Source organism: Nannobrachium achirus, assembly GCF_963921795.1.
Source record: "Nannobrachium achirus genome assembly, chromosome: 10".
Lineage (NCBI taxonomy): Eukaryota > Metazoa > Chordata > Actinopteri > Myctophiformes > Myctophidae > Nannobrachium > Nannobrachium achirus.
This window is the reverse complement of record NC_137819.1, coordinates 52,017,458-52,029,502: the sequence shown is the minus strand read 5'-3', so window position 1 is coordinate 52,029,502 and position 12,045 is coordinate 52,017,458. Positions and strand designations below refer to the sequence as shown.

Genomic DNA, 12,045 nt, shown 5'->3' with positions numbered 1-12,045 from the left:
CACACACACACACACACACACACACACACACACACACACACACACACACACACACACACACACACACACACACACAATTACAGTTTCAGTATGTGTTTGGAGAATACAGTTGGTTACTGTGGCCACTGTGTGCTTCCATGATGACAGGCAGCTCCTTCCACGTGGCTTGTGTGTGCGCGCGCACACACGTGTGTGTGTGTGTGTGTGTGTGTGTGTGTGTGTGTGCGTGTGCAAACCTTTATTTTAGGATGAGAGAAGTCAGCCTCTTTCAACGCCACGGACACTTTTGCTATCTGGATGACACACGTGCCCACAGAAGTGTGCTTGTGTGGAAAAAAAAAACACACACACACACACACACACACACACACACACACACACACACACACACACAGGCATGCACACGCACGCGCGCACACACACACACACACACACACACACACACACACACACACACACACACACACACACACACACACACACACACACACACTCACTCAGCCACTCAGCAGTGAAGAAGACTTTCCGGCATTTCATCAACAACAAATTGAGAAATACATTGATGTTGAAACTACCTCTGTATGTCTGAGCTGGTGAGAGGCATATTAGTTTGCCTTTGGCAGATGATGTAGCAATCAGTAAACCAATATAAGGCCAGTCATACTCCCTGCACATTACTGCCACCTTCTGGTTAAGAACGTAGATTGCAATTACATGTGACTCATCATGTTATAAATCAATAGAATATGCACACGTCATACATGTTGCATGTTTGTCTTGCTCAACCCCCACCCCCTCTCCTTCCCACTGTTTTTCTGCCTCTATAATAATAAATAATGATAATGGATTGCATTTTTATAGTGCTTTTCTAAGCAAGTTGTGAACTCAAAGCGCTTTACAATGGTCCATTCATTCATCATGGGGTGTCCTCCTCTCCTTCTGTTCAGGATGACAAAGACCTGGTCCATGAGTTTGTCATAGCAGAGGGCCTGACATGCCTCATCAAGGTGGGAGCAGAGGCTGACCAGAACTACCAGAACTACATACTGAGAGGTAAGCTCTAGTCTAGATCCACATCTGTTTTTTTTTTTGGGTTGATTGAATACTTTATTAACACGTTGGCGAGTACAATTAAACGAGCAAAGACACCCTAAGATTGCGATTGTTTACTCTCATGCACACGCTGCCTTTGTGCATGTCTTGTGCAATGTTTTCATCTAGTGTTGTACTCGAGAACACCTAATATGACACTAATAGGGGTTTGAGACTGAATCAAGACCAAGACTGAAGGGGGGTTCAGACCAGGTTTAGATCGAGACTTAGATAAAGATAGAGAGACCATAAGAATGTAGTCTTGAGACAGAACCAAGACCAGTTTTGACAGTTAATCCAACAGTACATTCCTATAGGTCCTTCTCTGTCACCTTCTCTCTTTCTTTTTCTCTTCCTCTCCCTCTCCCTCTCTCTCTCACTCTCTCCCTCTCTCTTGCACGCACGCACAGACACATGCACACACATACATAACGAATGGGCACCTGGGCTTATCTATCAAAGCCACACTCCAAACACTTGTCACTGATAATAGCTCCTAGAGCAGCATAATTACAGAGTGTTTGTGTTCGTTATTAATTGGTAATAAGTCACGCAAGTCACCACTAGCTGCTCACATCCCTGTGGTAACTGGATACCACTGAGGTCATTATTGTCGCACCATGTTTGATGTCTCCGCTTCACAACTTTGCTTAAGTTTCCCCCCGGGGGAAACTCCATACCCGTCTTGTCACTAAATGAACAGCTCTTGTTGAATTATAGCATTTCTGTAGCATGTGTGAACAATTCACATGTATGTTAGCTGTAACATGCAAGCTGGCACGGCTGAATTTATGTTCAGGTGACATAAGTGTTAAAATATGTGTGCGCGTGTGCGTGCGTGCGTGCGTGCGTGCGTGTGTGCGTGCGTGCGTGTGTGTGTGTGTGTGTGTGTGTGTGTGTGTGTGTGTGTGTGTGTGTGTTGTGTTATGAGCAACTCAAATCAAAGCACAATTCAGATACCAATTCAACTTGACATCACCTGTAAATGTTTAGCAGTGTAAGAATTATGTGCATTACACTGAACAGTATAAAGAAACATTTACTAAATATTATTTATACGAATAGTTTTCAAAAACAATGAGAATCTAGTATATTGCTATGGAAATACAAATCAATGTGTACCAACATTCCTTGGCTGCCAACATAATGGAAAAAATACAAATAGTACAACCCCAAAACAGAAACTTGTCAAAGCTGATTCAGATGTGTTCCCTTGTTTCTTAAAGGGTAGAAATATGTTTGACGGAACGTATTCATGTACATTTTATAGATCATGTAATCTGTTTCTCTCTCTCTCTCTCTCTCTCTCTCTCTCTCTCTCTCTCTCTCTCTCTCTCTCTCTCTCTCTCTCTCTCTCTCTCTCTCTCTCTCTCTCTCTGATGCCCACAGCTCTGGGTCAGATCATGCTGTATGTTGATGGGATGAACGGTGTTATTGGCCATGACGAGACCATCCAGTGGCTCTACACTCTAATCGGGTCAAAGGTGAAGATGCTCCATATTGCCCAATGACAAAACCTGGAATGCTTTCTGAAATGAGTGTACAACAACATTCAATCTGCTTGCATGTGGAACTATACGTCAGCAGCTGTCCTGTTGGGAAATCAGCCTTGCATCCAATACGATACGCACGCACACACGCATGCACGCACCCACACGCACATGCACACGCACACGCACACGCACACGCACACACACACACACACACACACACACACACACACACACACACACACACACACACACACTCATTACCATGTCAAATTCCTCACAGCTGGCTTTAAATGCACCACTTAAAATGTTGAACTCCATCCACTGTTGTGTTAGCAGTGTAGCAACAGTGTCCTGACATGAGTAGTAGTGGGTGGTGTATCTGTTACTAGTTGTAGGTATATGTATGTACTGTATGTGCACATGAGAGAGTGTTTTCTACTGGTGATTCAGTCAGAGTGTATCAAAGGGTGCGCTCGTTTTATTGTCCACGACATTGCAAGCGGCGCGTAGGCCAGCGGTCCTTGGTCCTGCTCTTCGCCCCCGAGCGCCGCAGGCGCGAGTGGCCGCGAAGAGCGGGCCAGGCCGCCGGCCGCGCGAGTTACGAAGCCGTGGTGAATGCAATCGTTATATTTATGCCCAGGCCGTAAGGCCTGGGCAAGCCCACGATAAACGCCCGCGCAGTCCGGTGCGCATTTCCGAACGCACCCTTTGATACACTCGGACTGAAACACCAGAGGAAAACACCATCCCATGTGCACATACAGTATATGTATTGCATACTTACAGTATTATCTGTTTTTACAGTATTATGTTTGTTTTCTCATAGTTCCGTCTGGTGGTGAAGACGGCTCTAAAGCTGTTGCTGGTGTTCGTGGAATACTCCGAGTCCAACGCCGCTCTGCTCATCCAGGCCATCACCACTGTGGACAGCAAGAGAGGTACAGGACACCACCACGCTGGAAAGTCTAAAGGCCCTTTCCCACTAGCCTGGTTAACAAACCAGACTGCACAACACCACCCCCTGGCGGTAGTGGTGGTGCAGTGAGGAATTAGTATGAGCAACGCCAGGTTACTTTCCCACTGCGGCGCGATACGATACCGATAACGATAAAAAATATATTTCTCCATTGAAGTGGATGAGAGTGGATGGTAGCGTCCACATCACAACGATATAATCAGTCAAGAAAAAAAAGTTTCTAATAAACCTAAAAAACAAATGCTAACTAGCTTCATGTATGGTCATTGAGTGTTTCAGTAGTGCTTTGGGTTTAGGTGGAGTCTGAAAAGGTGAGTCTTCATTCCACGGCGAAAGCGAGTGAGTCCGTTGCTCTATGCCTAAACTGTTGTTATCGTTATCGGGTGCTGTGGGAAAGGGCCTTAACTCCTGAGATTTGGTTACATTTAAACACTAGAAGTGTCTAAATAACACTTGAAGATTTTACTATGTGCATGCATGCACACACATTGACACACTGACAGACAGACAGACAGACACACAGACACACAGATGTACTGTAGTTGGTGGACGGATGGATAAGACACATAGTGTATCTGTGTTGACTTCCAGGTGGTAAGCAATGGTCCCACTGCATGGAGATCCTGGACGAGAAGGACGGAGTGGACACAGAGCTGCTGGTGTACGCCATGACCCTCATCAACAAGGTATGCTGGGAATCTATGCTTTTTACTTTACTTACAGTGCAGATACACATACTGTATGGGTGGATTCTTTTAAACGCTACCCGCTTGACCTGTGTGTGAACCTATGTTATGTATTCTCTTTCTCTCCTCCGTCCCTGGCAGACCCTGGCAGCGCTGCCTGACCAGGATTCCTTCTATGACATGGTGGACGGACTGGAGGAGCAGGGCATCGAGTCGGTGTCCCAGAGGCACCTGGGACGCAGGGGCACCGATATAGACCTGGTGGAACAGCTCAACATCTACGAGGTCTGTGTCTACAGTATGTTCTGTACTGTAGAGCAGTGTCAAGGACCCCCCAAATTACCCCCAAATTGACACGTAATAGCTCACGGACAACCATTTGAAAAGATATGCCAAGGACCCCCATAAGAGCAGACTTTTATGGCTCTTGCAGTGATTTTCAACCATTTTAATTTCAAGGACCCCCAATTTGACATACATTAGGCCACATTTAATGGCATTTCTATCTCTGGGACCCCAATTTATGTTGTAAAATCAATGTTAATTTAAATCTGAGAGTGTACAAATGTGTACACTCTCTGAGTTACAGACCCATAAGGGTCCATTTGGTTCCTATTATCATTTAGCTGGGGACTCCCTCAAGGATCCCTGGGGGTCCCCGGACCCCACTTTGAGAACCACTGCTGTAGAGGTTCAACCAAAGAACAATGAAGTTCCTAAAGACACACAAACACACACTCCTCATCACCTCACCTCACCCTGGGCCCTCCTCTCGTCTTCCCTCCTCAGGCGACCTTACGTCACGAGGACGGCGATGACGACAGCCAACCCCCGCCCACGGGCCGCAGGGACCGCCGGCGGACCAGCCTCACGGGCGGAGACAAGAGGCGTGGCCTGGAGAGGAGGCGGAGCCGCAGAGCCTCTCTAGGGAGGTCCGGACACGCCTCGCCCAGCAGCCCCGCCTCGCCCATGAGAGACCCCAGCGAGAGGTGAGACCCAGGGGACGGACAGAGGAAACAGAGGAGGGGGTTGGGGTGGGGTAATAGGGTATACTCCACTCCACGGGATGCAAAGAAAAAACATTTTCATTCATGGTACCTTGACACACATGTATGGGGTCCTGAAAAACCTGAACAAATACGAAAAAAAATGTCTTCTGAATCCGAATGGTTTTCTGAAAAACGTATGTTTCTTTATCTGTGGTGCTCATAGTTTTTAATGTCAAGGACCCCTAGATTTATATGTATTTGACCGCATCTTGCTTTCAAGCTTTCACGTTTTTTCAAAAATAGCAGATCTATAAGCTCATCTGATATGAGCTTGAAGATCTGCTATTTTTGAATAGCCAAAGTATAAAAAAAAGAATGGTTAAAGTGGTTGCGTGTCACAGATGAGTGACTGATTGTGTCCCTGTGACACTCTCCCCCAGAGCACTGTCAGGTTGTCTCCAGTCCATGTAAGTTTTCTAATGCCACTCAGAAGAAAGGTCAGAGCTGATGGCCTTTGTCCTTCTGCCTATTCATTAAAACACATGGCTCTTTAACACAGGGATCCTCACCCTCTGTCATTTCAAGGACCCCCCAGTTTGATATGCGCCAGTCCACGGACCCCCAATTTGATACAATGTAATATCCTCAGGGAGTGTACAGATGGAACCAAATGGACCCGTAGTCTGTACACTCTTGGAGATACTGACCCATAAGGATCCAATTGTTTTTTTTTAACTATCAATCATTTAGCTGGATCCCTGGAACCCACCCCCCATGGGGGTCCCTGGATTGCACATTGAGAACCAGTGGTTTCACAGAAGTGTGTCACACACGCGTTTATTTTTCTTAACACTTGAGTCACAGGCGCAAAAAAGAAAATACGCCACGCTCCAAAATTGCAGGAGCACAAGCCTACTCAGTTTGCAGAGGAGTTTTGTTTGTGATGATGCTAACTGCAGCAAGCACATGAGCTGAACCAACTAACTAGTTTCGAGAGAGCGTTGCTGTCTGTGCATGCAGGTGAGTTGGGAGACCTGCGGCTCCAGGAGCATGCCTCAGGTACATGTACTCCCTCTTTCTCCCTCGTGCCCCCCCCCCCCCCCCCCCCCTTTTTCTCGTCTTTCATCGTCCTCGCCTCTCCTTGCCCTGCTCTCCTCTCTACCTGTCTCCCCCTCTCGTCTCCCGTCACCCCCTCTCAGCTTGAAATGTGTGAACGCAGTAAGGTTCTGGCCCTGGGCCCGTGTAAGTACAGCGCAGGGACTGTCAGCGCCGTTGCTAACGCAGCGCTGTGTGTTAACAGCATGGGCTAGTGAAATGCTGGCGTGTGTGTGTGTGTGTGTGTGTGACCATGTGCACATTTGTGTGTGTGTGTATTTGCACATAACATGAAAGTGTACAGGAGGGAGTCAACGGTCAATGGTCACACGGCTCATTGATCGACTGTTGAAAGGAAATATTGCCAGCTTCATATTTACTGTATGTTTATGTTAATACGGTACTGCATAGTGCCCGCACAGACACACAGACGAGATGGACATGCCACACACAGTATGTCATACACAGACACACACACACACACACACACACACACACACACACGCGCACACACACACACACACACACACACACACACACACACACACACACACACACACACACACACACACACACACACACACACACACACACACACACACACACACACACACACACACAGCACACGCACGCTTGCAGATGTGTTATGTACACACGCGCGAGCACACATTTATTGGGTGTTCCATCCGTCTCACACACACAGAAAGACACACACGCACGTACGCAGCTTCGGTCCAATGGAACAGCACCTGGCAGTGCACAGCGGTGCGGCCCCAACAAGCCTCATCTGGTTTCACTAGCAGGAACATCTCAACGCGCCTGACTCCCAATCAGCCGGCTCACATGTCCCCCGTCTCACCGGCGCGGACCTGAGCTGATCTCAGATCACTTGTTATATGCCCTGAGTCATTTCCTCCCTGCATCGTTCCTCCTCCTCCCTCTGTCTCTGTCAGCGTGTTCAGTCTCCACATGCATGTAAAACTACTGTACCAGAGGACCGTACTGTAATTAGAAACATCCACCCTCTGTTGTTCTTTCTCTCCTTCTTTTTACATCACTCTTTTCTCGCTTCCTGTCTCTTTTCATCTTTCCCTCCTTTCTTTGTGCATCTCTGTCCTCTCTGTCTCCATCTGCCTCCCTGTGTCTTGTTAATGTCTGCACGACTTTCATGGATATTTCATACATTGAAGAGTGTATGAAACGATAGACTTTTCAAAGATGTTGAAAATAGTTCTACAAGCCTGCGATTCAATTTGTTGTGAGCTTGTAGATACAGGCTATACAGGCTATTTTCAATATCTGTCCCTCAAGGAAGTAATGTATAATGGTTTGTGACGTAATATTTCATACATTTTAGTATGTATGTAATACAGTGTCTTTCCTGTACATCCATCTCTTACCCCCTTTTTCATTCTTCCTCCCTGTTTGTTTACCTCCCCCTTTTGTGAAAATTGTTCTCATCTGTCCCGTCTCATCTCTGCATCCATCCCACTTTCTCTCCTTCCATCGATCTGTCCATTTATCTCCCACTTCCTCCTCCGTCCATTCCTCCACTCCATTTCCTCCTCCCCACCTCCGCAGAGAGGAGGAGGAGGAGGAGGAGGTGGAGGAGGATGAGGAGGAAGAGTCTCCAATGTCAGAGTCTGATTCTGATGAGCAGGAGGGGGCTGATAGACGCTCTATTCAGACCACCCCCAGGTATTCTAGGGACAAATAAAAGGCATAATGTACTGAAGGTTCTTTATATACAGTATAACCAGCTTGGGTTATCCACACCCTCCGTTATGTTCATATTTTGTTGTAGATTTATTAAAGGGGCCACACCATGCTTTTAAAAATATATATTTTATATAAATATTGATCCATAATAAGGTTTTATACAGGTTATAGCCTAAACAACCACTATAGCCTAAAGATATTGAAATTTCATGTTCTGTCTCTAGTTCCAAGCCATTTCAGATGCAATACGGGGCGCTGTCTTTGGACTAAAATTAGAACGATACAGAGAAGATACCATGGAGGCACCATGCTAATCTTCTCTGTATCGTTCCAATTTTAGCATGGCACAATGCTAATCTTCTCTTTATCGTTTTAGAACCACTTTACCTCATGGTTCCACCTCATATACTGTATATAGTCTCAATAGACTCCCAAAAAAGTACCACCCCCTTCTCGAGGGGGCCCAATAGGAAATGAGCCCCCTGTGACATAGAAGGAGAGTTCAAAAGAGTACCCTTCAGACACGCCCATTCAGAAAATCACTGAAATGAAAGGCAAGGCTAGAGTTAATGAATTGTTTTTTTTTAGGCTGGAAGAGACACTGGGAAGACCAAAAAACAAGAAAAAAATGAAAAATGTGAAATTCATGGTGTAGTCCCTTTAATGTGCTTCACTATCATCATCTCTAGACAAGACGAGGTCATAGTTACCATTCATCAGTCCTGTTTTACTCGTGTTTACTTGTCACAGTTCTCATTCCTCCGTCCCTCTGTTCCCAGCATGACTAGAAACCAACCGTCCAGCGTTCACAGAACAACCCTCCAGTCCATCACTATCACTTCCAGGAAAGGGGAGAAACTGGTAGAGGAGAGGAGGAGTAGGCCACCAACGCTACCGCTGCCCGCTGTCCACTCTACGCTCACCAGCGCCACCTCCCCTCCCGCCTCGTCCCCCCTCAGCCCGCCGGCGCAGCCCTCCATTCTTGCCACGCTGCTGGCCAGGAAGAAATCCTCCGTCATCGTCCCCGTCACCAAGGAAGTCGGCCCCCTGTCTCGGGGCAGGCCCTCCCCCGACCACCTCCCCTACACGCCCCAATCCCCCTTCCACCTCTTCTCCTATGACATGGACGAGGAGCCTTCGCCACCGGCTCCTTCCCCGAAACCCAGGGAAGAGATTCCTAAGACTACATCTCCCAGGTCAGATGGGTCAGAAGGGAACTCAAACTCCCATGGGTCCATGGTTTCGGGGGCGTGACAAGGGAACCCTGTCTCCTCTCTTCACAGCGAGCGCTTCTGTTTCCGCTTTCCTCCTCTCTTGTTTCTGGCACTTTACTCTCACACCACTTTGAGCCTCTTCTACCCACCAGCCATCTTCCCCGACACCTTCGCCTTATTCACTCAGCACCTTTTCAGCGCCCTCTCAGTCTTCACCGATTTCCACTTTGAATCTGTCACAGCGTTGTTTACTCACCTCACATCTTTATCTGAACTCTGTGGCTGCATCCTCTTGAGCTTCTACGATTCGAAACGCACTCTTTGCCTCCAGCTGTCACTCCCCTCCTCTTCTTTCACAGTGCACAAGTAGTCCTGTTCACAGATTTGGCATCTAACTCTTCACATTTGTACTTTTTTTTTTCCATTAACCATTTTAACCTTGGTATCCCAGTTTTGTCTATGTACAGTAATTATTGGCGGATTATTTATATATATATATATATATTTTTTTTTAATAGCTGATCTAGAAGCTCACAACATTCTGCACAGCGACACGTTGTGAGCTTGTGGTTAAGTTGTTAAGTTGTTAAACATCTTCCATTCCTTTGCTTTGCTAACTCTTTTCTCACAGTCCATTTGAGTGAGTGTGGATGTATAGTATGTACTATATGTGTGTTGAGGAAAAGGCTGCCAACAATGTGCTCTAATCTTATGCTAAATATGGAAGTTCGTAGTACTGCTCTCTTCACATATGAAGTGAGTTCCCTACAGAGCCGTTTTTGGTAAGGCTCTGTGCTTCTAAACAAATACACCTCATGGCTTTGCTTTATGTAGCTTTGTACTGCTCTGCTCCAAAGCTGTAACACACCCATTTCAGAGAAGTGTAAAAACTATTAGCTTAAAGCTGCAATCTATAACTTTATTATTATTCACCCATGTGCTTTTATTTGTTTATTTAAACTGATCCCCATTAGCTGATGCCTTAAAGAGGTGGTGCCATAGTTTTGTACTTTTTCTGTTTTTCATGTGTCTAGGAGGTTGAAAGTACTTCATTAGACCCCCTGGTGTGTTTTTTTTGAGAAATGATGTATTCTCTTACTATTTGTTTGTTTTCTCTTGGAGGCTGCCCCTTGTGGTCAAAAGTGTCAGTTAAAAAACACAGATACTAGGTATGTCACAGTATCAACTCCTCCCCAATTACCATTCACCCAACGCTGTGGGGTGTGGCTATATCAGCTGGGTCACCACCCACGAAGGCATCCTTGCATACTTAATGAACTGGGGGTGTGGCCACATAAAAACCCAATTTTAACTCTTTCTGTATACTTTTTTGGAAAACATCTTCCTCCTAGTATAATCATAATACCTGATAATCATGTTTTAGAGGGGGGGGGGGGGGGGAATCATGGCACCACCTCTTTAACGTCAGCTAGTCCTCCTGGGGTCCAAGACATTAAAATACATTAGCACAAATATATAAAATATCACAAAGTATTACAAAGAAATAGCAACAATACATTATACAAAAGTATCACCTAAAAATAAAATAACATCATGTATACAACACATTTAAAAAGTAAGAAAATTTGCTATTTTATGTTTACAGTAAGTATGCCCTTAGGGGGCATACTTATTATTGTGGGCTTGCTGAAAGGCGAGACCAGTATGTTATACCAAAACTTTATAGGTCAAGTTTATTCTCCTCAAAAAAATGACCGACAGTACAAAGGCAGGGCCTTTAGCCAATGAGGAGCAGCGTTCTTGAAATCTTTGGGCTCGCTGAAATCTTTATAGACCAAGTTTATTCTCCACTACGCTGAAAGCGTATGTTCTCCCAGGCCAGGATGTTCTCCCGAATCTTATCAGGTTATTCCCCTCAAAAGACTTGCCGACAGTACAAAGGCAGGGCCTTTAGCCAATGAGGGAGCAGCAAGCCCACACTGTTTCGTAGGAACAGTAGTTCTAGTTCTGAGAGATGTTGACCCTGTGGTCGGGTCTGACCACTACTGGTTGCCAAAAGGTATTGCATGAAGCTCAAAGCCTAATATAACACGAACAGGATCATTTCCGTCTTAGCCTAGTTGTAGAACCTTGGGTGGTCGTGTGGGAGATCCCAGGTTGGACATAAATCTTATGGATTGCAGCTTTAAACCAGCGTTTTCCAGAGACAACTAGGAAGCGAAATGTCACAGTGGTAACTAATAAGGGTCGTCTCTAGTGTTGCACTGACCGCATTCCAGTTAAGCAACTAGGTGTTAACTTACATTCATATTTCTTCGCTCACTGGTTGGTCAATATGGTGTCATGTTTTTCACCGATCATGAGAAGGGGGTCGGTCGGTCACTCACTGCCTCCGTCTCCTGTCCCCCCAACCCCTCCCCCTCCCTCAGGAATGGAGCTCCCAATTCCTACTCGGCTCTGAGCAGTCCTGCTACACCCACCAACACCAGGTGACTGACCGCAGAAGGCGGAGCACGTGTCATTTTGATTGACAAGTTTGGTAACAGTGCAAACAGCCAAACGTTATGTTAAAAGGATAACACAGAAAGCCCCGGTACAACATATCATCAGTAAAAGCCCCTGTAGCAGCAAAAGGTATTACAGAAAAGGCGGGGTCAAGGGGCAGAGAATGAACTCCTGTGCTCACACATACAGGGGTGTCGCACCAAATTCTGGGCCCTGGGTACAAGGATTCACTGCGGGCCCCCCATGAATGCTCTTCATAGGGGGAGGGGTTTAACCCATTTAGACTGGGAACACATTACACATTATTTAGTGCTT

The 12,045-nt window shown here is 46.1% G+C and overlaps 1 protein-coding gene across 1 annotated transcript in view; it reads left to right on the top strand.

Annotated features, from left to right (window-relative positions):
• Window positions 1-12,045, top strand: part of fhod3a (formin homology 2 domain containing 3a) — a gene marked incomplete at both ends in the record, with an annotated part of 106,866 nt that overhangs the window by 67,733 nt on the left and 27,088 nt on the right. Inside the window, 9 exons of the mRNA XM_080735570.1 lie at window positions 948-1,053; window positions 2,482-2,576; window positions 3,412-3,523; window positions 4,153-4,247; window positions 4,389-4,532; window positions 5,037-5,236; window positions 5,677-5,703; window positions 7,913-8,029; window positions 8,830-9,300. Coding sequence (XP_080591696.1) covers window positions 948-1,053; window positions 2,482-2,576; window positions 3,412-3,523; window positions 4,153-4,247; window positions 4,389-4,532; window positions 5,037-5,236; window positions 5,677-5,703; window positions 7,913-8,029; window positions 8,830-9,300 — 1,367 coding nt within the window. The remainder of the gene's footprint in view (window positions 1-947; window positions 1,054-2,481; window positions 2,577-3,411; window positions 3,524-4,152; window positions 4,248-4,388; window positions 4,533-5,036; window positions 5,237-5,676; window positions 5,704-7,912; window positions 8,030-8,829; window positions 9,301-12,045) is intronic.